The 26,803-nt window shown below is 34.1% G+C and overlaps 1 protein-coding gene across 1 annotated transcript; it reads right to left on the bottom strand.

The window, feature by feature from the left end:
- Positions 1-9,854: 9,854 nt before the first annotated feature.
- Positions 9,855-10,319, bottom strand: LOC148234037 (uncharacterized). Its single transcript, XM_088188368.1, has one exon. The coding sequence runs from the start codon at positions 10,317-10,319 to the stop codon at positions 9,855-9,857; it is 465 nt and encodes a 154-aa protein (XP_088044494.1).
- Positions 10,320-26,803: the final 16,484 nt, after the last annotated feature.

Here is a 26,803-nt window from a genome sequence, read left to right as displayed (position 1 = left end):
ATATGAATTTATTTTTTCCAAATACTTTAATTGCCTTTTTTTAATTAAAAAAAATATTAGAGCTTGTCGCGACTACCCATTAGCTGTACGTATCTGATTGAACGTCCATAACGGTATCCATTTCCAAAGAAGTGCACAAATATGTATTTTTTATTAGTATCAAAAGTAGAACTTTTGATAATATACCTAAAAACATATCCATTGTATTATTTTTTGAAATGCAACTAAAAATATCAAGATACGTTAGATTATATATGGCACCCTTAATTTATTGCCACACCATGAGCTGCAACTGAAGCTAGGCAATAAATATCAAATGTAATGAAATCATTCCAAAATAGTTGCAATAACTCTCCTAATACGAAAGTCGTGCGTAATGTGAGGCGCACTAATGGAACGCGAATAAATTTTCTCGAGGGAGCAAGAAATAGAATAAAGAGAAGAAAAAAAACGAAAAGAAAACAAAAAGGATGCTCTTGATGGCATTTTCAATAATTTATTAATGGAATTAAGTGGAAGCTTCGGTAAATAAATATTTTATGTTTACGAAGCTTTACAAACATAACCCATATAGTACACACATATACATAACACGGTGCCGCAAACAAATTTCCATCAAGTTATTAACTCGGCTTCAGTAAATATAGCAAACCATATTCATTATTCACATTTGCGAATAGCCATCATTGCGCATCACTTTTTTCACGTTATTCCCTAATATCATTCAATTAGCTTTCGGTGTTATATGGCTTAAATTAAATTAATTTTATTTTAATATGTATGTATGAAACAAAGGCTAAAGAGTAAAGTGCATTTATACGTATATTTATAATTTGGCGAACATTTGTAGTTAAATAAAATTACGCAAAACATATTTCAATTAGCGAAATGCAAGTACATATATTGTGATTAAATCTCAATACATATTAAAATTGTATTACTTGATGTACATATATTAGGGATGTCCATTATTCTGCATCTATATCAAATTACTATGATTTTCGACTTATATCGTTCACGTGAATCAAAGATTATATGAATCTTACAGGGATCAAATAATTTGATTAAAATGTAAAATTACAGGAAAAGTTTTTATTAGGATAGGATAACTTTTTGAGTCATGATATCCAGATTTTAATAAATAATAAATCGCATTTTTCTTAATCTACTTATGGCATACGAGACTGCTATTGAATTTAATGAAGAAGAATAATGGTTAGAATTTGGCTCTGATATGTATATTATACGACATATGTATTTAATAAATTATTCGTTTTTATAAATCTAAATAATAATAAACATGAAAAAATTAAATTCACTTTATAAATTGTACAAAATAAATCTGTACTATTTTTAGATAAAATATGAAACTTTTAGGCGACAGTTTATACGAAAAAAACATACAAATTGGTATTTATGGTGAAATCCTACTATTTGTCTAACTAATGTAAACTTTATCACAATTGCCACAAGAAATTTGGTATACTCCTAATTCATTATTAATTTTCTCTTTTCTATTCAATAAAATGATTCCTATTTTATTTTGAGATTTAAAAATTGCGAAAAGTTTTCGCACTATTTTTTCGGAAATCACTAGAACATATGGTAAATGTGAAATACTAATAATTTTTATCTATGTGTTATATATGTATATATATATATATATACATATATAATATGTACATATATTGTTATTTACATTTATAACGGATTTATTCAACACGTTACATACCTTTATGTGATGTGAAGACTTGCGTATCGCGCCTTTCTCGCATCTCGTTTGCCGACATTTTGACCACTGATGTTGGGGGTCATCATTTTGGGCGTAATCTGGACCTTATCTCAGCCGTCACAGATTTTTCAGCTACGTTGTCTTTGATTCGATCTTGTAATTTGTTATTTTTCTTATTTGTTTGTTTGTTTGTTACTAAGGGAACAGGGATTCATTTTCGAATTGGTATGTTTAGCTGTATTTATATTTGTGTGAATTTTGTTAAAATCTAATTTAGCTTATTTTGAAATGCAAACCCTGCGCAAAAAAGGCAAGAACTCATAAGAAATGTTTCATTATATAAAAAAAAATGATTTCATATTAAATTAGAAGATGCGTGTCGAAAATTCGTTATATTAAAAATATTGATTTAAAATAATATTTTAATACGTCATAAATATTTTTATTGTAATATTTCTTTTGTTAAATAACGAAACATTAAAACTTTAGTTCATAACTGATTCGAAACCATCCTTAGAAAAACTGGTCAGTTCAATTCTACAGTATCTTTAGTAGTTTTTTTATTCAAAAATCCGAGATCTTTTAATAAAAAACTACTCAAATTGCTTTTTTCCTCGGATTTTTATTTTCTAAATTTCAACAAAATATGTTTGGCATCATCAGGGGATTTTGAATTTTTTATATACACTTTTTTTTTCTTCGCACATCTTTTAATTCGCACTTTCTATTGGTTTTTATGTCAAAAACACTAGTAAAAATAAACACTATTGCCCTATCTGCTTCGCAAATAGGAGCGCATTAAAAAAATATTCGATCGCTTAAAAAAGTGTATATAAAAAAACAAAATCTCCTGATGATGCCAAAAATGTTTTGGCGAAATACAGGCGGCCCTCGCACATAATTGGTTCCTGAAAATGTGTGCGAATGTTGAATGAACGAATGTCAAGGGAAGTAAAAAAAACTGATATTGTGTGTATTTTAAAATATTTATTTATCAAGTAAATATAAGATGTTTAAGAGGCGTTTAAGTGGGGTGTTTCCTTTGAAAAGTTATCAAGAGTTAACTGTTTTCCATTTTTTTTTCTTCTACATATAGTATTTTATAACATGCTATGTTTTTATTGATCGCCCCACGCACTTGAGATATGCGTTCTCCATTGGGATCACAATCTTCCATAATATTTAAAAATTTGTGAAGGTGCGTGAAGGCTTCATTCATATTTTTCATTGTTAAAGAGTTTTCCAAAATAAACCTGTCTCATCTACATTAAATATTTTGCTAGAGGAATGTTCTACATCTTCAATAATTTTGGATAATTAGGAAATAAATTCTTTCGCAGCATCTTTATCCGCATCAGCCGATTCTCCAGTAAATTTAATATTTTGAAAAAAATACCTCATTTTAAAATTGTAAAACCAACCGTTACTTGCTTGAAAACCGTGTTAAAATATTTTTCTAATCTATCCTTCCAATCTTTGTGCAAACTAAGAAACTTTGCTTGAATAATTTAAATACTCAAAGGGACATCTTTTTGATGTTGGTCATCGATCTACGATGACAAAGATTTTCCATTTCATCCATGTTTTTTTTTGCTGTGTTTTTTTGGAAACATATCATTAAAGCTTGTGAAATGTATCTTTATTTTCCACAATTTTGAACGTATTCTTTAATTATATTTTTATTTTGCAAAATTGAACATATCGTAGACCTGTTTGTATCATACAAACGTCCGATTGAAGCAAAAGATTTACCGCTATCAGAACGTTTTAAAAAAAAAATTAAATTAAAAAAAATGGTTTTTTTTTAAATGTGCGAAATAGCGAATTGTGCGAAAGTTGAACGTTCGAAAGTCGAGGGAAAATCTAAGAAAATCGCAATCTAAACCACGTATGTAATTATAATTAATTTATATATATAAATTTTGTATATTATATATTTATATTTATTCTCCGAACAAAACATATATTTCGTATCGACGCTGAAGCAGTAAACTCTTCTGTGCGAGTATCTCATTCCTTAAAAGCATGCTGACATTAATTTGGGTAAATCGACATAGACTATACGAATACACCGTGTACAATTCGACGCTAGGTTCTCACCGAGAACATTTGTAGAATATACACATTAATTTAAATCTATGTGCACTTTAATATATATAACGGACCATTGTTAAATAAATGGTAGTTGATAGGAAATGAAACGCTTTTAATAGGCGCCATATTTGCATATGAATATAAATGTAATATTCTAAGACTTTTTATAATTTAATTACATATTTTATAATGACAATTTAAACAAGCAATATATGAAATAGTAGCTTTATAAAATAAACTGTACATTACTGTTTGACAGATTAGGCTACGTATGAGCATTAGTCAAAACGGTGAAAACTCTTTGCAACGAATCCTTTTCCAAAGAAAAATTCGAAGATTTACTCCGTATTATAGCACAAATAATTAGTTTAATAGAACAAAGCAATTATTTAAATGCACATATCTCTTAAAATAGTATTCTATAATGGATAGAATATCGTAGTATGCAACGTCTCAGACTAATAACTCTGAGGTTGCGGGTTCAAGTCACGGCAGTGGCACTCAAATTTTTATTTAAAAAAATACGCTTTTATAAAAAAATTGCTCCCAACTGCCGTAACATCTATTGATTATAAATCGTGGATGTCACCAATTCCCAGACTTTTAGTCTAGTGGTTAATACTCAATTGTATGTATTCATTATATCTGATTGACTTACTCAGCTGGTACAGATGTACTTCGTTGTAACGCATTGGGCTTATGCCTGTCAGCTTATAACGAAAGATTTAATAAAATAAATAAATCGTGTGTTTTTATAAATTGTCTCTATTGTAAATTGAAAAATCAGCATTTTTTCAATAAATTGACAATAATGTAATTTTTAAAATGTAATTTGTATACAAGTGAAATTACTTTTGTAATTAAACCTATGATAAAAATATATTTCTATCAAATACTAATATTATTTTAAAATCATGTAGAAATATTCTTAGGGTGAAATCTGTGCAATTTTTTATTTTTAATTTATGAAACTGATATAAATAGCAAAAAGTTATGGTTTGGACAAAGCGTTTTGTGCATTTTGTTGCGCAATATCGAATAAGAGGTACTTGAAAATTTAACTTGCGCTTTCATAAATAAATTGCACGTCAAAGTGGTTCTCAATATTTTCTCCTAGGCATTTTTTTTATCAATTGGTTATGTAAGAAGTGACGAATAGATTATTTGTGTATATTAATACTTGCAATGTATTAATTTATACACAGTTTTGGTTCTCTTTTTTTGAAGTTCAGATACATATGGTAGTTTAATGTGGTAAATTATGTTAACGTTTATTAAAATACGATTATACACGTTTCTGGTTTATAACCATTTTTATTCACCCTAATTCTTAAGTAGTATTTGGCTCGATTACACTTCTGCAATAAATACATAAAGACTAGAACTTGTCACAGAACCACCACTGCCAAGCGAAGCTTTGTTGAGTATCAACTAGAGTCTCCAATTACTCGAACCATCAACTACTCTAGTATCGAATATTAAAATTTTAAAATACTCGAGTACTCGAGTACTTTCGAGTATTTACCAAATGTACCAAAATAGCTATTATTCAAATTCGTGCACATATAAATAAATAAATAAAATACTTAGTATGTTAATTTTTACAATTATTTTAACTTCACGAACATACTTTTTAAAAACAATAATGCAAAAAGTGTCTCGAATTTAATATTACTGCTAACCTTTGGTTTTATTATTCCCGTTATGGAAAAAACCCTTTCCGTTGCTGTTGATGTTGGTCTTATTGTCATTAACGCGTTGGACAAGGCTTCTAATTTATATATGTTCGCTTTTTATAGATATAAAATTTTTTGAACTCTCTTTTTATGTTCTCTTCTTTCATTCCCTTCTCTGCTTTTCTCTTATTTCCTTCGACTATTGACAAAATAGCATTTTGTAATTCTTCTTGAATAGATTTTTTTTCTTAACAATATACAATATTCTACTCCTTCTGATTAATGCGAAGAATTTAAATCTATATCCTTCGAAGATGTATTTGGGTGAATCCCTTTCACTCTAGAGCTAAACGGTTCGCAAAGAACTGACTTTACTTTAAATGCCTTTAAAACACACAATTGTTTTGATTTATATTTTAAGCTGAGGGATCAGTATAAACAATTGACAACACTTTACGCTACAACTGCATAGTCATAAAACCTAAAAATTTTTTTTGTTGATATTTCATATTGTTCATTGCCATAAATTAGATAAGTTGGGACTGTCGAACAGAAAACACAAAAGAAATTTCTCCGTCGTACCCACTAACATAGCCGACGACCGGAACTATGCAACTATGGAACTATGAAAAAATTATACCTGATAGTAACCGCTCTAACTCGGGACTTCGGGCATAAACGCCAAATAAAAGCAAGACGTTAACCTTTACCGGACCGAGTTAAAGTTATTTTTGTTTCTGAAATATTTAAAAAAAAATTAATTTCGAGTATTAATCGAGTAATTTTCAAAATACTCGATTATCAAGTACTTGAAAAATAGACAAAAATACTCGAGTATCGAGTACTTGATTACTCGAATTGGAGACTCTAGTATCAACCAAAATGATCATTGGAGGTCCAAGAGTTAAACCTAATTTTTGATACCGAATTGAAGATAAAAAGCAATGCTTGCACTACAGTAACATTTGAGTTGAATCTAATATTTACGAGTAATTTTATATTTTGCTTTATATATTTATGTAGCTAAGTATCACAGTCTCTGTATCTGACCGACTTTTGAAAATCACTACCACCGTAGCGAGAGCAGAAGCAAACCTCGGCTTCGGAGGGGTGTGCGGCCGTAAGAGAGTGGTTGTCCGACATTGATTAATGACTGTTGCGTTTCAGGAGCAGAGATCACGCCAAGGGCTGTCGGCGCACCATTAAAGTCCATTTCCTCGGCTGGATCTTCTCTCTCTTTCGCCGGATTCGCCGGATGCTGAGTGGCTGCCTGAGCCACCGGAACCACCGACGAGAGACGAGGGAAAAACTCGGCAATAACGGCTAGGAATGCATTAGTGGTTGGAAAAAAATGACAAGACCACCGGTGGAGTCTAAGACTGAGTTTACACCTAGCGATTATTAAACTATTTGAAAAAAAATAATGCTAAGAGATTACCCTCATAATTTGTATTTTATTTATCAAAGGCATGGATTCCTCTATTGAAGTAATATTTGGTCGCGCGTATATTTGCGCATCAATCGTTCTGTGAACGCCTGATAAACACCTGTTCATCAGTCTCTTTGAGGGGTCCAAAGATTTAATCAGTGGAAGTCTGGCGAGAAGGGTGAACACACCTATGAACGGTGCTTGAAGTACATTTCATAAATATGTTCTTACAAGCTGGAGTGATTATCATAATGCATGTCTCAACTACTACTACTACCAATGACAATATTTCTTAAATTAAAAAATAATTACATTGAATGTTGATATTTTATGTTAAACTCAATGGTAAGGTTTTTTGTCTATTGTCTTGCAAATTAATTAAAAGAAATGTATTTTTATTTAGTTTCTCACTTTATTACTCTATAAATTAGTTGTAAATAAATACCCTACATCTAACAACACTTCAAATATCTAGGAAGTGGATTTGTTGACTTTTAAATTAATAAGTTTTTTGAAACCAAGTATTTAACAGCTAAACTAATTATTTATTCATTTTTCTATCATGCATTATTGTGTAAATTAGTTAAAATAAATGTGCTACAACCGACACTATTTTTAGTATTAAAAAAAAATTATCGACAAACTAAATAATTTTTTTATTTTTACTAGTTCATTGTCATGGAAATTAAGTAAAATAAATTTGCTACAACTGACATAATTTTTAGTTTATATGAAATGGTTTTATCGATTACTTTTTTTTTTTTTTTTTTTTTTTTTTTTTTTTTTTTTTTTTTTTTTTTTTTTTTTTTTTTTTTTTTTTTTTTGGTAAGTAGAGGGAAATCTTCGAAAGACGTCGTTAGCTTCCAAGTCGCTAACGACAGTGCCGGATTCCGTTGCTAGTCAACGACCTACCGGCTAAAACCCATCTACTGCCCTCCCCTGAACGACCGGTACTGTCTGTCCGATATATCCCTTCGGTTCGTTCAGTTCTGGGACTGTGTCCCGTTGTACGCGGAGGCTACTCGAAGCGCACTTCTTCGCTGCACTCTTGTGAGACTGAGCCTGGCCTTCTGAATTGTCATGGCCTGTGCCCAGACCGGGGCGCCGTAGAGGAGGACCGAATGGACGACCTCGTTGTACAGTCGTCGCCGGTTCTGTTTCGGTCCTCCGACATTGGGCATCAGCCTGGCGAGGTCCTCCGCCACACGCGCCGCTTTTGTCGCTGCTGCCTCGGCGTGGCGTACGAAGCGCAACTTGTCATCTATGTGCACACCCAGGTAGCGGATCTCCCTCTTGAATGGTATTTCGAGGCCGTCGATCGCTATCCTGGGTGGCGGTAGTTTGCGCCTCCGCGTGAAAAACACTGCTTCGGTTTTCTCCGCCGCGAGTGTGAGCCCGGCTTGATCCATCCATTTCTGTATCAGCTGCAGCGCCTCTTCTGCTGCCTGCTGCAGCTGTGTCGGTTGCTTTGCGGTGGCGACAACTGCGACGTCGTCGGCGAATGCGATTAGCTCGACGCCGTCGGGCATCTCCAGGCGCAGCAGCTCGTCGTACATTAGGTTCCATAGAGAGGGACCCAGCACCGACCCTTGCGGGACGCCCGCCGTCACTCGTCGGGTGCGCTTCTCGCCCCCGCAAGCATACTCCAGCAGCCTGTCCGTGAAATAACTCTCGACTATCTTCACCAGGCATGCTGGGGTTTTCCGGTCTCGGAGTGCCTTCACCGTCAGCGTCCAGCTGGCTGAGTTGAAGGCGTTTCGGACGTCTAAGGCAATCAGTATGGCGTGACTGCTGGTCTTCGCGCTGCCTCGCCATGCGTGCCTCACCTTCATGACTACCCTCTGGATGGCGTCAATAGTCGACCTGCCCGGGCGGAAGCCGTACTGTCGCTCCGACAATCCCATCTTTTCATCTTCTAGTACTGCCTGCAGTCGCTGGAGGATGATTCGCTCAAAGAGCTTTCCGGCCCCATCCAGCATGCACAGAGGGCGGTACGCTGTTGGACCCGGTAGAGCTCCCTTCCGCTTGGGGATCAATACTAGCCGCTGCCTCTTCCACGGCTTCGCGAATGTGCCTCCTTGGAGGCAATCGTTGTACACCGCGGCTAGTAGCTGCGGGTCCGTCTCGGCGATCCGGCTGATGACTGCGTTCGGCACGCAGTCCGGGCCCGGCGCCTTCTTCACGCTGATCCTCTTTGCAGCGTCGACCACCTCTTCCACAGTGAATGGCGAGAGAATGCTCCGTTCGTTGACCGGGTTGGTCTCGCTGCTGGGCCAAGTCTCTTCTCTGTGTTGGGGGAAGAGACCGTCGACGATCTGTTCCATGTTATTCGGGTCTTCCAAATACGGATCGACGGTGGCTTTTCGGAGTTTCCCCCTCACCATCCTGTATGGCGTGCCCCACGGGTCAGCCTCGAGCATAGCGCACAGCTCGTCCCAGCATCTAGACTTGCTCGCGCTGATTGCTATACTGAGGGCTTTTCGAGCCTGCTTGTAGCCCTCTCTTGACGCCTCGTCTCTGTGTCTCCTCTGCGCTCTTCTGCGCGCCGAGAGGCACTCGCGGCGAAGGTCCGCAATTTCTTCTGTCCACCAGTATGTGGATCGTCGGGGCGGCCCTCTCCTTCGTGGCATTGACGCGTCGCAACAGTAGCGCAGGAGACCATTAAGCGCTTCCACGGTCCGCTCCGGCGACGCTTCGCTCAGTGCGGTCTCGATCACTGCACCTCTTCTCGCTGCGACCTCCTCATCGAAGAGTTCGACATCCAGCTTATGCACCGCCCATCCACTCTGTGACAGTGGCGGTCTCGGACGTGCGTCTTGTAGCGTCAGCACGAACTCGACGTACATATGATCACTCGCCGAGTGCACTTCTTCCAGGACGCGCCACCCAGCGACGCGATGAGCGATAGACGCACTTGTAAAAGTTACGTCCAAAACAGAGTGGGCGTATTTCCTCTTCTGAAAGTGGGCGTATTTCCTCTGTTGGCCGCGTGCAAGTTCAGCTGAGAGGCCATTTCCGCGAGCAAATTTCCGCGGCGGTCCGTTTTGTTGGAGCCCCACTCCGGCGCCTTGGCGTTGAAGTCCCCGGCGACGACAACTGGCAGACTGGAGGAGGATATGTCGTCCGCGAGCCGGGACAAGTCTGTTGTGAAGGCGTCTAAGGGCGAGTTCGGGGAGTAATAACAGCTGTACAGTCGTATGTTCCCGACCTCAACCCAGACGAAGCCTCTGCCGCCTGCCGCCCCAACTGATGTCTCCCTCAGCCGCACTGACGGCACGTAGACTGCACTCCTGCACCCCGCCGCAGAGTACCACCTGTGCTGGCCGTCCCGGTACTGCTCAGAGATCAACACAACGTCTTCATTTCGCTCGTTGGTCGTGTGCAGCATCAGGTCCTGCGCCGCTCTGCACTCATTCAGATTTATCTGTAGTACACGGATTACGCCTGAGTCTGCCGTTTCCTCTCTGCTGTGCTGTAGATTTTGACGGTGCAGGTTGCTGCTTTGTGGCCTTCGAGGCCGCAACGGAAGCATTCCTTGCTCCGGTCGTTGTGGTCCGTGCAGTTGGCCGCGATGTGGCCCATGCCGAGACACCTGAAGCAGCGCTCCTCCTGTTTCTGAGCAGCTCGAACTCGGCTGTGTATCCAACCGACGCGAACCCTCCCCAGTGCCAGCAGCGAGGCGGCTGCTGTTCTGTTCAATATGACAGTTGCCGTCTGGGTTCCTCCGTAGGCCGGCTTCAGCGAGACCTTCATGTCGGTCGCTTCCTCTGCTGAGGCTCGAATGGCCTCGACGACTTCCTCCTTGACCGTTCCTCCGTCGAGGTCTCGGAGGACGATGCGCATCTGAGGCACAAGTCGGCGAACCTGCATGTTCTCTCCTAGTGTCTCCTTGATCGAGGTCAGAAGCTCCTCCGTCTTCTGAGATCCTCGCTCCATTTCTAGGAGGACATCCCCGTTCCTCGTTTGCCTTATCCTGCGGACTTCCTTCGTTACTTCCGGATTGGACACTCCCTTCCTGATGGCGCGGATCGCGTCCGCGTAGGACAGGGAGCCCGTCTTCACCGCGATCGCCTCGTTTCGAGGGCCGGTTGCGACACTCTTCGTCTGAAGGGTGCCCTCTTTCTTCGTCGCGGCCGTGTTTCTCGTAGGTGGGGTCATTGTTTTCTTCGCCGCCGGCTTCCTTGCCGGGTCGGCCTTCGCCGAGGCTGAGCTTCTCGGCGCCATCATCTTCTGGTTTTTTCCCCCTCTGCTTCCATTCTTCACTTGCTGCCAATCGGAGGCGCGAGTCGACACTTCCGCTGATGTAAACCCCGCAAATGTGTCAACCGCGAGGGGAGCGGTAGCTGCAGGAGTAGTTGTCGCGTAGTGTGCGGTAGCTGCTGGAAGCTCAGCGGCCGCAGATGACGCGATGGCCGCCGATGACGCGGATGCCGCGGATGTCGCGATGGCCGCAGGTGTCGCGGCAGCCGCAATTGGAGTTTCAACTGTCCCTGCTGGTGTTTCGCTCATCGTCACCACCGGAAGGCCAGCTCGTTTGATTGCTGTTTCAAGGGCGATGAGTGCGCTCTTGACCTCAGTTACGCCCTCCTTTATGGGATTATGCACATTTGGCTTTTTCTTAATAAATAGGTCAAGTTCGGTGATCGCCTTTCGCATTCGTGCAAGTTCCTCCATCTCGATTTACCCGGAAAAACTCGGAAAAACTCACTTGAACACCGGAAAAACAACGGAAAACCCCGGTACCCGAACCTCCCTCCGTGGGCTAGCCGACCCGCCCGGAAAATTCTCCCGGAAAAACCGGAAAACCCGGGAAAACGGAAAAACCCCTGGGACCAACCAAATGTCGGAAAAGCTCGGAAAAATCTATGAAAATCCAGGGCTTTCCCACTTTCCAATGAAAATCCTTTTTCCACTGCACTGTCTCTGTCACTGGCACTGTCACTGTCACTGGGTCAGCTCAACTCGTCAATGCAAGGAGCGACCCAGAGTTGTCCAGCACTACACCAGGGTCTGCTCAACTCGGTTTGAGGAGCAACCAGCTGATGATGCTCTGTTCCACTCTTCAGCTGGGCGGAGCACCCGGCTCATGCGTCACCAGCATGCGCGCACACAGCACTTTGTACACGCAGTACGTCCGTCCGCGACGAGTGTCGAAACGCCTTTATCGATTACTGCAAGTTATTAAAGTTAATAATGTAATGTATATTATCTACATATTATAATAAAATTAAATAAAGCTAGATTTTTGCCATAAAGATAAGAAATTAACTTTATTATTTTGTAAAGCTGCACGCTAGTTTGGTCTACTGATATATATTTTTTTTATTATGAAATTAACATTCTTCATTTTGCTGGTAGCACATACCCCCGCTATATGCGCCGGAGCTACATTAGCTCCACCCCCAAGAGAAGCGTACTGCAGAAAAAACACTTATATTTGTTTTTATACCTTTTAGAATATTATTCTTGTCCTGTTTTTAAAAATATTGTTGATTTTGTTCATTAAAATTTTGCAATATATTTGCTTAGAATTAATATTAAAAGATCAGTTATTTTTTTTATTATAAATGTTTTAGGCGCTGTATGTAATTTATTATTATTTAAATATTGCTACAAAAATTTTGAATTTTTTGTAATTTTTACTTTACAGTCAGTTCTCGAGTTACGACGGGGTTCCGTTCCACCACCTTGGTCGTAACTTGAATATGCCGTAAGTCGAAAATCATACAAAAAATAATTAAAAACAACGCATACATGCGAAATACAAAAAACCACTTTTATTGCTTAAATCAGGTTGTTAACTAAATACTTTTTAGCAAATATCTACATAAATAATTTATTTATAAGAATTGATCTAGAGTATTTTTATCATCCGTGTTACTGATATCCATTGTTAATTGTTGAGATTTTTCAGCGAGTGCAGTGATAGTGCTTGTTTTTCTTAAAAAAACGTCCAGGTTTGTCTCTACAGTTTGTTGTTTCTTTTCTCTATAAATTTCATAATAATACGCAAGTTCTTGCTGAATAAGGCCGTGTACCCTCGAAGATCTATCGATGTCTTTGTCCGTATTTTCAAATTTTTTAATAGCATCATTGATTTGGCTAAAAGCTGCAGCCATGTCTTTTAACACAATTTTTTTTGGTGGTTCTTCGAGTTCATCTAATTCTTTTAGCTCCATTACATTTTTTTCTACAACAACTCGTTCCTCAATCTCAATCAAATCTTGGTTTGGGAGTTCCACAACATCATTTTCCAAAAGATGAAATACATCTTCATTATCAACTTCCAGATTAAGTTGTTGAGCACATTTTACAATAATATTTGCTATCTCATCTATTTCCCCTTCTTTATTAAAATACATATTGTCATTATATCTTTTTAAGAGTTTGTTCCATATGCCGTTCATACAATTCGTCGTTACTTTGGACCATCCTTTTGAGATATTGTTTATTGCATGAAAGATGTTGTAATTTTTCTAAAATTCTCTCAATGTCTGATGTTTGTATGTTCCTGCAATTGCTTGGACAAAAGTGATTCTTAAATAATGGGCTTTGAAGTTAGCAATACCCCTTTGATCCATCGGCTGTAGAATGCTGGTGGTGTTTGGAGATAAATAAACCACTTTTATATTTGGATGTGATTCCCCTAAGTGAGGAAGATGGCCTGGAGCATTGTCAAGAATTATTAAAAATTTAAAGGCTATGTCGTTTTCATCACAGTTCTTCTTTAATTCTGGAATGAAACAGTTATCAAACCAGTCTTGAAATTATGTATATGACATATAAAGAAAATTTTTTTACAACTTTTTTTTCGTCGTAACTCCAAATGGTCGTAAGTCGAGGTGGTCGTAACTCGAGAACTGCCTGTATTTTAAAATTTTAAGAACATATCATTCTTGCAAACGTATTTAATAGTGTATTAAAATAAAAGATTAGACTGAAAAATCACATTTAAATGTTCTGTAAAAAATATTATCACTACCAATTCTTAGCATCAAACACTAAACATAAATACAAGAATCAAAATATAAACTTTTTTATTATTTAAACAATTTTTTATTAGTATATATATATAAACTACTATATAAGGCGTTTTATAATAAGTCTTTTTTATTTTATATTTATGTTATATATTATATGTATGTTTAGTTAAAATTTGTTGGGTGTAAAAATTAGCTATTAAGCTATTTAGCTAAATAGAATAAATAATAAACTGTAAAATTTAATTTCAATATTGAATTGTTTAAAACAAATATTTAAGCAACGCTGGCTCTAATCGATCTCGATGTTGACGAACCAGAATAACATTTGCACGAACAAGTTTAAATATTACATGGGAAGACATAAATACGTGTATTCAATTACTGTGTACAATTTGGTTTGTGTACACTTTTCCAAACATTTAAATAAGTAATACTTTAATTTTCGTAGAACTCAGTTCGTGAAATACCACTTTTCAGATATAACTTTTTTCAACCTTGAATATAGACAACTTAAAATATTAACTATATTTAGAAAAGGTATTTTTTTCGAAATGTGTTCTGTCTTCAGTATATTTGTTAAACTTTTATTATCAATTTGTATTTATAGTTCTTTAGTTGGTATCGAATTTCTTTTAAAAATAAATTATTTATACTGTAAAATAAAAAAATGTTTCGATTATTATTTTTTGCTAAATTAAAACATTTTCATAATATTAGGAGTACCGAATGAAAATGTCACTATTTTAAATAAAATATCACTGTTCTAAATCAACATATTTTTTGAACAAATAATGTTGCTTAAATCTGAACAGATGCCAATGAGAAGGAGGGAGGTCAGATGAGTATGGTGGTTGTAGATTTACGATCATTTTTTTATATTATTATTTTAATTTAAAATATGTAATGGTAAAATAATAGTTTTTATATTGTTGATTGTGACTCTTGTATTTCGTTGCTTACTTTGTATTCTTGATATTTCACGTCATGCCTTATTAAAATAAAAAGGGCGTCAGAACGCATCTTTATCGTACTCCGATGCACATTGCTGACTGGTTTGAATATATATTTATGATCATTTATAATCTCTAGTTCTATGATTGTGTTGAAATTTAAATTGCAAATCACTAATAATACTTTGAAATTTATTATTTTATTTTGAATTTTTAAATTAAAATTTTTTTTAAATGTTAAAATATTTTTTTCAAATTTAATTGCTGTTTATGTTGACTCTCAATTATTATTACATAATCTTTAAAGACACTTTTCCGTTTTTGTGACATGGATGTCAATCGTCTCAATTGTGAAAATTAGACAGGTAAATTTGAAACACGTTCACTTCAGTCATGATCCCATCGCATAAAGTGAGCTCTAGCTCCGTGACGGCAATTTGGACTAGAACTATGTCTAGGTCTTATTATGTGTGATTTTTTTATACAGAGCCAGTATAAACCGGGCTTTATGCGCAAAGTGGGTATTATTATTCAGCGGGTTTTTCGCGACAATTTTCGCGGGATAAAGCGACAGCGCGACAAACGTGAAAATTTAAAACGACAAAAACGCAACGCTACTTTTATTCCCCTGTGCGTATAAGAAATCTGGCTTGAAATAATAAAAATACAAGAGTATTTTCTTTTTGCTTATAGTATTTTATGAAAAATATCTTAAATAATGTATGCTTAGTTATTAAAAACACACACTTTCTAACATGATTATCTACTAGATTTTTTTAACGATCAGTGATTATTAAAACGGTAATACGTTTTAGATTGTTTCATATGAAATGACTTATTTTTTTATTTAATTAAACACAAATCCTTATATATGATATTGACTATTATTTTATTCTTCAAAACATGCTATTATAGCAAAAGTGTTTTTTGTTCATATTTTAACAATAAATTAATCCCTAATTTATAAAAATCATTTTGAGTATTAAAAAAGTTATTAAGCACTTTCACATTATTACATATTATTAAATTTTTAAATAATATTTTAAAATTGATTTATCTTAATGGGAAAGATCAGAGGATGCTAATATAATATTTTAATATTTTTTTTATATTTTTAATTTTCTATGCATAGCTGATTTAAGAAACGATTGATGAATACTTCTCTCAGAATACCACCATATTGATATTCATTGCAGGTAGTGATTTTATACAAAAATGCTTAGCTATTGTTTCTATAAACTAATGTTGAACACACTAAAAAACTTTTCGATCATTCGTCCATTTATTTTTACCTTTCCTATGGCATTCAGATTCGTACAACACGTATGTGGATTAACTGCAACAATATCAATCTTTTAATATAAACAAAAAAGTCTTTCACTTTTCGTATTTTTAAGGTTATTATCGCTAGTAAAAAAATATCGAACAAATATGCCACAGTTCTCAATATAATCGAATACCCTCGCCAAATCCATATTTAATATTTTATCTTGGACTCGTCGCTTTGTACATAATTTAATTTTTTCTTGACTTGATAAGTTTCCTCAATGCATCATGATGGATAATTATAAAATAAAATAAATATAGTGTGCACCACCTCCTTAGTTCGGCGAGCTCGTTAAAAAGCTGTATGACTCGTGCAAATAAAAACGTTTTTAAGCGCTGACGTTCGTACAGCAACGGGTAAGAATAAAGGACGCGATCGCGATTTTACAGGGCACTCTAAAACGCTAAGTATTGACAGGTTGTTGACACCGCTTTTTAGCAACTTTTAAAAGTACTTCATTGAGTAGACGCTGCGCTGAGAATAAAGTGAATTGTATCTCAAAAAGATACAAATATTGCATCTCACTTTAAAAGTTAAACGAGTTGGTCTTTGATTTTATTTTTAAAAAACACTTACATCACTGAAATAAATAAATTAAAAATAATTATAAATGATGCTTGTTACTATAATACCAAATAATAATTATCTCATAATCTTTTATTTTAATTTTATTAAGATGTAAATAAACATTATTTGACAAATTTTAGATAAAGACTTTTCAACACCTAACTTTCGAGTGCCCACTTTTATAAGTCAAGTCAAAAAGTGAAGATTCTTGAGCTACTTAAATAGAATTGATGCGTTTGACTTACAAACACAAAATAAAATAAAAAAGTTTTGATTGTTAATCATTGAAAAGTAACAGGTTTCAGTAGCGACAAATTACGCTTTGCGCCGTCCCAAAAAATCACTTTCACGAACCACTTTTACTATCGATCCGTTCCATAATTGAATACAACCACGCGACCTCACCGATTTTCATAGTCTTCAACACAAATCTATACACATTTAGCGATACTAATGGCGAATGTGTGTATATGTATGTAAGGGGTCATAATTGATTTTTTTCATAATGCGTTGCTTGAATAGATATTAATTAAGATTACTTGCTTTTGAATTACTTTTCATAATATAATTTTTATAATTTTCAATTATCAATGGTTATGCTTAAACCAAATTTAAGATTAGATAAGTATTTTAATATGATTATTAACGTTTTAAAAATACAATGACTTAATATCTTTTGACTTTCTCGGGTAATGTTGAGTTAAAAGGAATCGTCTTGAGTCATACATAAAATATAATATTGTAAACGTACTTTAATACAGTTTTAATACTGTTTCAAATTTATATTTTAAATAAAACAGGTGTTCTAATAAAACCGTGAAAGTAATTAAATAAAATCATTAAAATATTGTTATATAAAAGAAAGATTCTTGCGTTGAAAATAATCAAATGTCCAAAATATAATATAAAATTTTAGAAAAAGAGACGCGTCCCAATTGTTTTAATAGCTACTCACTAAGAGTAGTATATAGTTTATGTAATAATATGGCTAAGCCTTTGATTTTAGCTATCGGCAAGGGATGTCTGCGATAAAAGATTCTGGTCCTTGTAAAAGTATAATGTCATAAATAATACTTTTCCACGACAACGTCGCTTATCGATGGGAGCTACAGATTCGATAAACGCTAATGCATACCGCCGCTCGTCGTCGTCGCTCCCCAGCGGGGAATATTGTTATTAGATTCATTACACAGCTCACCGAGAAAATGGATCCAGACTGTCTGAGCTTAATATTTTAAATTATTTTCAAACATTACGTATAAAAGTGCAATTATTTTTTTTCTTTTGTTTTTTTTTATCAAAGCTATCAAATAAAACAATTTTATTTTTATTTAAAATATGTATGTGAAGCTATGTTTATTTGTAAATACATTTAGTTTTATGTTATTTCTCTGTGGATTTTTTGCTGGGATTTTAGTTCAATTTGTCACAAACAAAAGCTTATTTAACTTGACATCTGTCTTTTGTGATACTAAAGCAATAAGCTAAAGAAACAAAACCTGCGTTGCAATTTTTACTATAATAATATCACAAATGTGTTACTATAAATGCATATTATTTTATTAAAAGATAAACAGTAAAATATATATTTAAACATATAAAGAATGTCGTGATTAAACATAAAAATACACATGTAACAAACGCTGTTGTACGCATGTCGACACGATGAGTAAATAGCATGACGAAAAATATCATATTTTTTATCGTGATACACATGAAACACGCACTTTGAATATGTGTAAAGAGATCTATGTATATATGAAGATCTATTACTATTTTTAGTAAAATAAGACAAATCTTTTCAATAGGAAAATAATCAGATACTTATTATTATAAAATGTTACTCTAACAGCAACGTTGACGATAAAAACAGGATCTACTTTATATATTATGATTATCAGAAGAGAGATTTTTCTTGATATTAACTGGGATATCCAACAGGGGTTGAAATACAGATTTTCTGGCTTTTCCCGAATCAATAGAGAAAAAGATAAACAATCCGACCGGCGAAAGAAACATCGCGTGACTTAAAATTTCTGAGCTCCGCTCGGTTTTTATTGATAGACGTTGTTTGCGGAGGCCTTTTAAATAATTTACTAACGATTTTCCATTCAATTTAACAGAAAAGAATTTCTCATTCCTTTGAAGGAGAAAAACACCAAAGGGGAGAGGCAAAACGAACGAATTCGAAGCGCGGTTATAAATATCGCTAGTGGGCGTGCGGTATTGCTGCACGATTTATATTTTAATTTTAAATTATAGACTTTATTGAACTACTCATAAAACCGATATTTTAAAATACAATAAAAGTATATACTTAAGATTGCTAGAAAACTTTTATTTTTTATTTTTTTCAATAAAAAATGTAATTTTATTGGGTTTATTATAGTTTGAAAATCACGCATAATTTGGCAATTAGTGTAGTCGTGAGTTATTGTCTTGCAATATCAGGTTTATCTCTTAAATTTCATAGCCAGATAATGTTTATTGTGAAGTGTGAAGCGGCAGCTGTCTCGGTGTTGGTTGGTACTTGGCGTAGCTCCGCTTAATACGTTTTCGGCTTAACTCTGATTAAATTTCTCTATTTAAATTTCCACATAAAAAATCTTAATAAAAGTGTATTCGTAAGTACGTTGTGTTTGCGCTTATATACAATTTTTAATATATCCTTGACTCTTTCCTACTTATGAGCGTTTGTACAATGCAAGAATTTGGAACGAAGCACACAATATTATTATCTGGTATTTTTTTTAGAAATGCTTTTTTGCATTCAAAATTTAACACAAGTGAGTATTTTTCATATAAAAGTGTAGATTATATTGTTTTTTAAAAAGGAAAGGTGCTTAGCACTTTCCTACTATCGATGAACTGGCCAATGTGATTCTTTGAAGCGTAAGCAGATTATGTTATTATCTGACTTTTTTATATGAATGGCTTTTAACAAAACGGTCATAATACAAATAGTAAAAAATTGCATCTTAGGTGCTTACTGAGCACAATTTGCATATCAACTGATTTGTTAATTTAAAAAATGCATTTGTAAGTGGCTCTAAATAATTAAAATCTCCGACCATAACGTACGCTTGTAAAACATCAGCTAGACAAATAAAATGATTTTGCAAGTTGCAAATATTTGATTAAAATTAGACTTTTAAATAAAGGTGCAAGACGGGTAAAAAAGCAGCGAAAACTGCTTATAAGACTAAACAATGTACTTTTGAATAACTTACTATAAAACGAGGGTTCCAAAAAATAGTAAAAAAGACGAAAGATCTGCAGTGGAAGAAGGTTGTAGGCAATTACTCTGAGTAATTCAGATAAAGTAAACAATTGGAATGCAGTGATATTTCATTGAATAGAAATATTTTTTTTTGCATATTCTTCCACTAGTTTTGCTAATCTTTCTTTTATCCAATCATCAGTAATTATTTATTCAGGAACATGAAATTTGTTGTCATATCCTCAAAAGAAATTGAACCATATCTGTAAAATTAGTGCTTTTGTCGAAAGCAATAAAGTTTGCTTTGTATAGAATATAAATCTTTTGTCGTATGTTTTTACTTTGCATATGATCAGTTTTATAAAGAAATAATGTAAAAAACATGATTAAACGTATTAAAAATAATTGAAATAATATTAATAATTTAATTTAAAAAAATATTGATACGCAGGCCACTGCTTTAATTTAAAAATTTTAATACTTAAAATAGAGAGTTGTGTAATTTATTAGTTTATTGCTTTATTTTAAATGACTTTGACTTAAACTATGAAAAAATCAAGTCTACTTAAAAGCATGGTGTTACTCCACACCAAGCAAGCATATGTTATAATCGATCTAAATGACTGCTTATATATAATAATATTTTCTCTTGTTGATTCACTAATTTTATTCTATATTTGTTTGGTTTAGTGTACTTAATCCACCATTTATATTAACCCTTAGAATTATAAAAGCACGTGTGCCATGCCCAATATATTTTAGATTTTTCGAAGCCATTTTAAATGACTTGATGATAAAATGTCAAGTATTTTATTTTATCAGTTACTCGAACATATTTCTAGCAATATATTACGGTAAAAAGATTTGATAATTCCTAAATATTTTACCTGGAATTGTAAAGTTACTAAAACTTGTCTGTTAAATCTGTTAAAAAAATGGATTTAAGAAGCAATTTTTTTACAAGTACAGGCTAACCGCTCAAAACATATATCATATTTGCATTAACACAGTCAGTTTGAGAGCAATTTATTTCATCATTATTCATAATTGAAAGAGAGATGGCAAGCTTGGGTTTACGCTTCTACTATCAGGTTTAAAGTACAGAATACTGATATACGTTTGATATACTTATCATATGCTCTAAAATATCTATGAAACTCTATTTAAAAGTTGCAAAACGTACATTTCTTGTAAAACCCAAACCCAAACTGATAAATGTTTTAAAACTAATTATAGTTTTAGGACATGTTTTTGAGCAAATTCAAAATATTTCTCTCAAGGGAAAATACCGAAAGATTGTTCAATAGTTTGTCTGCATTTTGATATTACACTTTATTTTAAAAATATATTAGTCATCATTTCTAATATTACGACGCACTTTTTATATAAGAAACTGTTAAAGTGTATTTAAATTATATTGTGGTCAATGGGAGGGCGCAAAAAAAATTATCGGCCGGCACGATTTTATTGCTTTTGACGTAAATTTTTGACTTCTAAAAAGAGATAATTGTTTTTGTGCTCTCCTATGTGTTAAAATTTGGTTTAGATATACTAAATAATATAATTTGAAATAAAGCGTTAGTTTCAATATTGTTTTAATTAAAAAATAAAATAATATATAATTATCATTATTATTACAAAATGGATATAAGGGTCGTAGCTCTTTGACACCAATATGCAGTCCACTTCTATCGCAGTTGGAGTCACAAAGTACCCGACCGCCGTTTAATCAGTGAAAATCGCCAATTGCCCCAGCGCATCCCAATAAAATGGCGTTAAACAGATCGTTCCCGGAAGTAATCGCCTGTGGGGTCACATGCGACCCCGCTTGCTAATTTTCACATCGTGCCTGTATATGCGTGCGTGTGTGTGCTTCCTCGCATTAAAGTACATCATGAGACAACAACAAGGAACGGCATGTCATAAATGTAAAAGTTTATAGGGCGCCGTATTAATTTACCGTCCGGTTTTTAGGGCTTTCGATAGGTCGTGCGGCGTTATTTATGGCCGCTTTATGGGTTCCTGTCTGCGAAATCAGATATTCGGGCCTTTTCAGCCGATCGAAATCTGTCGTAAAACATGCATTCGCTGACCGATGCTATCTAGTCCTTGGGTTAAGTTCAGAGATCACTGGTCATATTCAATAAAGTGCCGCTTTTTATACGTTGATGTATGTCGCATTTGAGAGCACCCGTTTTGCTTTGGACATACTGATGCAAAATGCGGCATGGGTACTAACCACATTATGAAGTTCTTTGACTTTTTTTATTTTTATCAACAACATACGTACGGCAATTATTAATTAAAAAAATAATGGATTCTCTTCACAGAAAGACCTTTCTGAGGTCACTGTGAAGGTAGTCAATCGACAATCGACTACTTTTCAACATTGCCAAGTGTCACGTTGACACATTTTTCAGATTCCCTTACCCAGCAGATATATTTTAGTCACCAAGTGCGGAATCGATCTCTTCTGAACACATGATTTACTCCAACGCTTCCTGTCTCTTTCTTTTTTCATTACATTAGCGAATTATTTTTTCTGTGGAATAATTAAACAATTTTACCGTGTCGCGCGGTGTTTGAGTGTGTTGTTGCAAATTAGCATATGACATATAAACACGCGTGATTATTGACATCTGTCTGATTTACAGTGCTACCAGCATAAGAAACTCGTATTATAGTAAAATTATTTATCGATTTTATAGATAAATTAAAACGCTACAAAACATTCGATAATAATAAACAGATACGATAGCTCTTACATGACTAATTATTGTTTTGAAATAAACAGTTTACGGCTGCGAGTTATAGAGTGGCCCCAAAGGGTCACGATGGCATCCTTTATTCTTGACCGTCACGGCCAGGACGTCGTCCCTTGAGTACGCTTCTCATTTACGAGCCATAGCACTTTTAAACAAGTTTAGCGAATACAGAGATATTTTAGCAGAGCTGGGAAGAATTTTGTCTGATGGTGCTCAGCATATTTTTTTTAATTGAATGGTATAATTATGGCGAAAAACACTAGGGTTTACCTTTGTATTTCAGGTATTACTACTGATTATTAAAGTGTTGGTCAAGTAAACGTATAAAAAGATTTGACTCCATTTAACAACATATACTTTTCCGCATTTGACAATGCCGCCCGATATTGACACCTGCATTTTATTTTTATATCAGCATATGCCATTCAACTAAACCTATATCAAGCTATGTAAGCTACACACGTAACGCAGAAATTTTAGTGAGAAACAATTTTCAGACATAATTATTCAATGGGTTATAATAAGTTTATTTGCAGATATTTTACTATTAATACTTTGTTCATTCTATTTATATAGTTATTAAAATAGTGTTTATGTTCTCTCAGATAAAATAAATACAATATATAATTTAGAATCTACGAAGCAAGGGAAAGTATTGTATGAACGATCCACGAGCATTGAAGACCCTTCGGCTATTTAACCAATGCTAAGTCAATTTATTCGCTTGTGTAGAGTGAATCCATTTTTCGGCGCCCGCCGGGCGATTAAATTAAACGCGGGCCAGGGCCGCAGTTGACACAGTTTCGGGAGAAAGGAGCCGTAGGCGGAGCGAGAGAGAGAGATATATAGAGTCGAGCAGGTTGAACAGGTGGTCTCCCGGCGAAAGGTCGGAACCCTCATTGTGTAGCGAAGGTCAATCGAAATACTAATGGATCTGGCACAAAACGCCAGCTTGTATAGCCGAGTTGACAAATTGCTCTATTCCCCAAACCCAAACCCGCAGCGCGGCTCTGCCCGGTCGATAGTACGACAAACAAGCGCAGAATACACACATACAAACATACAAATATTTATTGGCTAGTGATTCACGTCGTTATGGTGCTTCTAGTTCCTAACTGTAATTCAGAAGAAAGAGAGAAACTGAACGTATAGACTTCAACATTACAAATTGGAAAAGTTTATGTATATTGTAAGTCTGCAAATAATTTAAAAACTTCAAAACGAATTTAGTAATATATTTCAATTTTGTACTGAAAAGGGTTATGAAAGTGGATGATATGCAATTTCAAATATGAGTATCTCTGGCGTAAATATAACTCAAATATCTAGACAGAGGTTATATGTACGCAAAGTACAAGATTTCATAAAGTTTTCCATCAAAGGAGCAATTTTGAAAATAAAAATATTTTAAAAAGGTGATTTTACTACGACGAGTCTCTCCCGTCATCGTGACAGTATAGAGCACTTACATCCATCAATTCGATAATCAAGTCATCGAACTTCACCCTGCGTTACACAGGAAAGGGTAATGTGTCACTACTGTAGGCGCTATTCGAACTTTGAGGGACCGTAATAAAAGGTTTGAAGGTTCAACGCGCTTTTCAAACTTTTTCCACATACTAGGACAAAACGATCAAGTTTGACTAACGAGGAATAATAAATTGTTTAATACAAAAATATTTTTGTGCAACGATTCATTTTGTTCACGTACATTTTATGCATATTACTTATACGTAAAGTTCTTTAAAGCAATATTTCTCAACCATTGGTCCGTAAAAAAATTCTGGTAATCCGCATATTTTATTTTTTTTATTAACGTATTTCCGCATGAATTATGATAATTAACTGAATTTAGAGCTACAATTTAATACCATAAAACGTATACATTTAGAAAAAAATATAATAAGTACACTTAAATTATTTATTAATTAATATTAATTTTAAAATAACAAATTAGATAAATAGGAAGCATAGTATTATGATATATTTACATATTATTTATTGACCCAATTTTATTTTAATAAAGTTGCATAAATTTAATAAAAATATATTTTAGTTTCTCTGCAATTATTCTTAGTTAATTTAAATGAAGCAATATATGCTAGAAAAATTGTGCTAAATTCCATAGAAAATGCTTGATGGATGTGTAATGTTTCATTTTTATGTAGCTGTGTTCTTACTTACAATTTTATCCTTAGAGTAGATGTCTTTCGTGTGAGCATTGAATTACAAATTTAACATTTTTTATAGCATTATTTTGTATAACCTCAAGTGGTTTTAATTTTTTTTATAAAAGTTTATTTAAAAAATACAGGCTTGGCCATGATAATGGGACTTCAATAAAAACCGATCGATTTATTTTTAATATTTAGTAGGCTCACTCTTAGCTTTAATTATTTTTGATCTATTTGAGATCTACTTATATCTTTAATTACCCGGTCAACTTTATTTCGAGTTTTTCGATCAATGTAATTTTGTGTAAGTTGATAAGATGTAGAAAAAGTCTCAGTTAATATCTCGACCTTCTCCTGAATTGTGTTAGCCACGTTGTTCCCAGATTTTAAAGGTGGTGTATTTGAGTTTTTATAATCAAGCGATTTCGTCATCCTCCATGTAGAATTGACTCTCTGTTTCAATGCTTTTAATTTATGCGACGACGAAACGTTTTTGATATTTTGTTGCTAATCCTCAATAACAAAACATATATGTCATATAACCATTAATATATGCATATTAAATCTGTAAACAAAATTGGCATTGTTGAAAAATTTTAATACATAATCAATAAGGTTATAAAAAAATATTTTTTTATCTAAAAATAGACCTAAGTATTTTATATTATCCCATTTTTAAAGTAAGGTATAAAAAATATCATTGTATTATTTTCGTTATTTGTTAGTTCAATCTAATCCATTCACTAATATTGATCAAATCACTGTGCATGAATCTTTGCATGTCTTAGTTATATATCAGCACTGTTTCATTAGCATAACGCTGAAGCTTTCCTGCAAGTTTACACAGTGTTGAATCATTTATGTATAGATTGATTAATAAAGGTTGTAATATACTACTCTGTTGAATTTCACACTTCACCGCCTTATATTTGCTTGGTATTCCATTTATTACAACTACTTCTATTAATAAAATAGCTTTTTAATAAATTTGGCTTTGGTCCTACTTTACCTATTTGTTTTAATTATCTAATAATATTTTATGGACTACTGTATTAAATGCTATAAATAAAGCTGAAGTTTTATTTTTATCCTTCAAGTTTTATTGTATTTTATTATTTAAATCAAAAGCTGCATATTTTGTATTGGATTTGTTTCTAAATCCGTATTGCAAATGTCATATTTTTTATTAATATTGTTTATTTTCATTTAATATTCCACTGTAACTTGACAGGCGTAAGCCCAATGCGTTACAACAGGGTAGATCTGTATCAACTGAATAAGTTAATCAGATGTAATGATACCTACAAGTCAGTATTAACCACCAGATTGGTCTGGGAAAAGTCTGGGAATCAACGATATATATTTTATTAATTATAAATTATCATGCATAATATAATTTATAAGCAATAAATGTCACTGCAGCTGGGGCATGTTTTTTAAATATATAAAAATTCAAGTGATGCTGTCCGGGGCTCGAACCCACAACTTCAGAATTACTAGTCAGAGACGTTACGGAATTAATTCAATTTTTTTAATAGACTGGTGCAACGTATATAAGTCGATGCTTGTTAGTGCTTCTCTTATTATCATATTTGTATAAAAGAGGGATTATGAACATTTTCAGGAAATCAGGAAATATATATTTTTAAATATATATTTCCTGATTTAATTTTATTAAAATAGGAGCAATAAGACTGTTTACCGATTGAATTGTTTTAAAAGCTACTTTTTTATTTGTTTATTTATCTAATGACTTTTTTATTGTAATTTTATAAAAAAATATAGATCTAATAACTGTAGCTATATTTGTGATAGTGTTTTTATTGAATTATTTTTATTGGATCAGCTAGAAATGCTGCTATGAAGATAACATATTTATTAAATTC

The sequence above is a fragment of the Plectrocnemia conspersa genome, unplaced genomic scaffold (genome assembly GCF_051122295.1).
Source record: "Plectrocnemia conspersa isolate PC_06_02 unplaced genomic scaffold, ASM5112229v1 ptg000006l, whole genome shotgun sequence".
NCBI classification, from domain to species: Eukaryota; Metazoa; Arthropoda; class Insecta; order Trichoptera; family Polycentropodidae; genus Plectrocnemia; species Plectrocnemia conspersa.
This window is presented reverse-complemented; position numbering and strand designations above follow the sequence as displayed.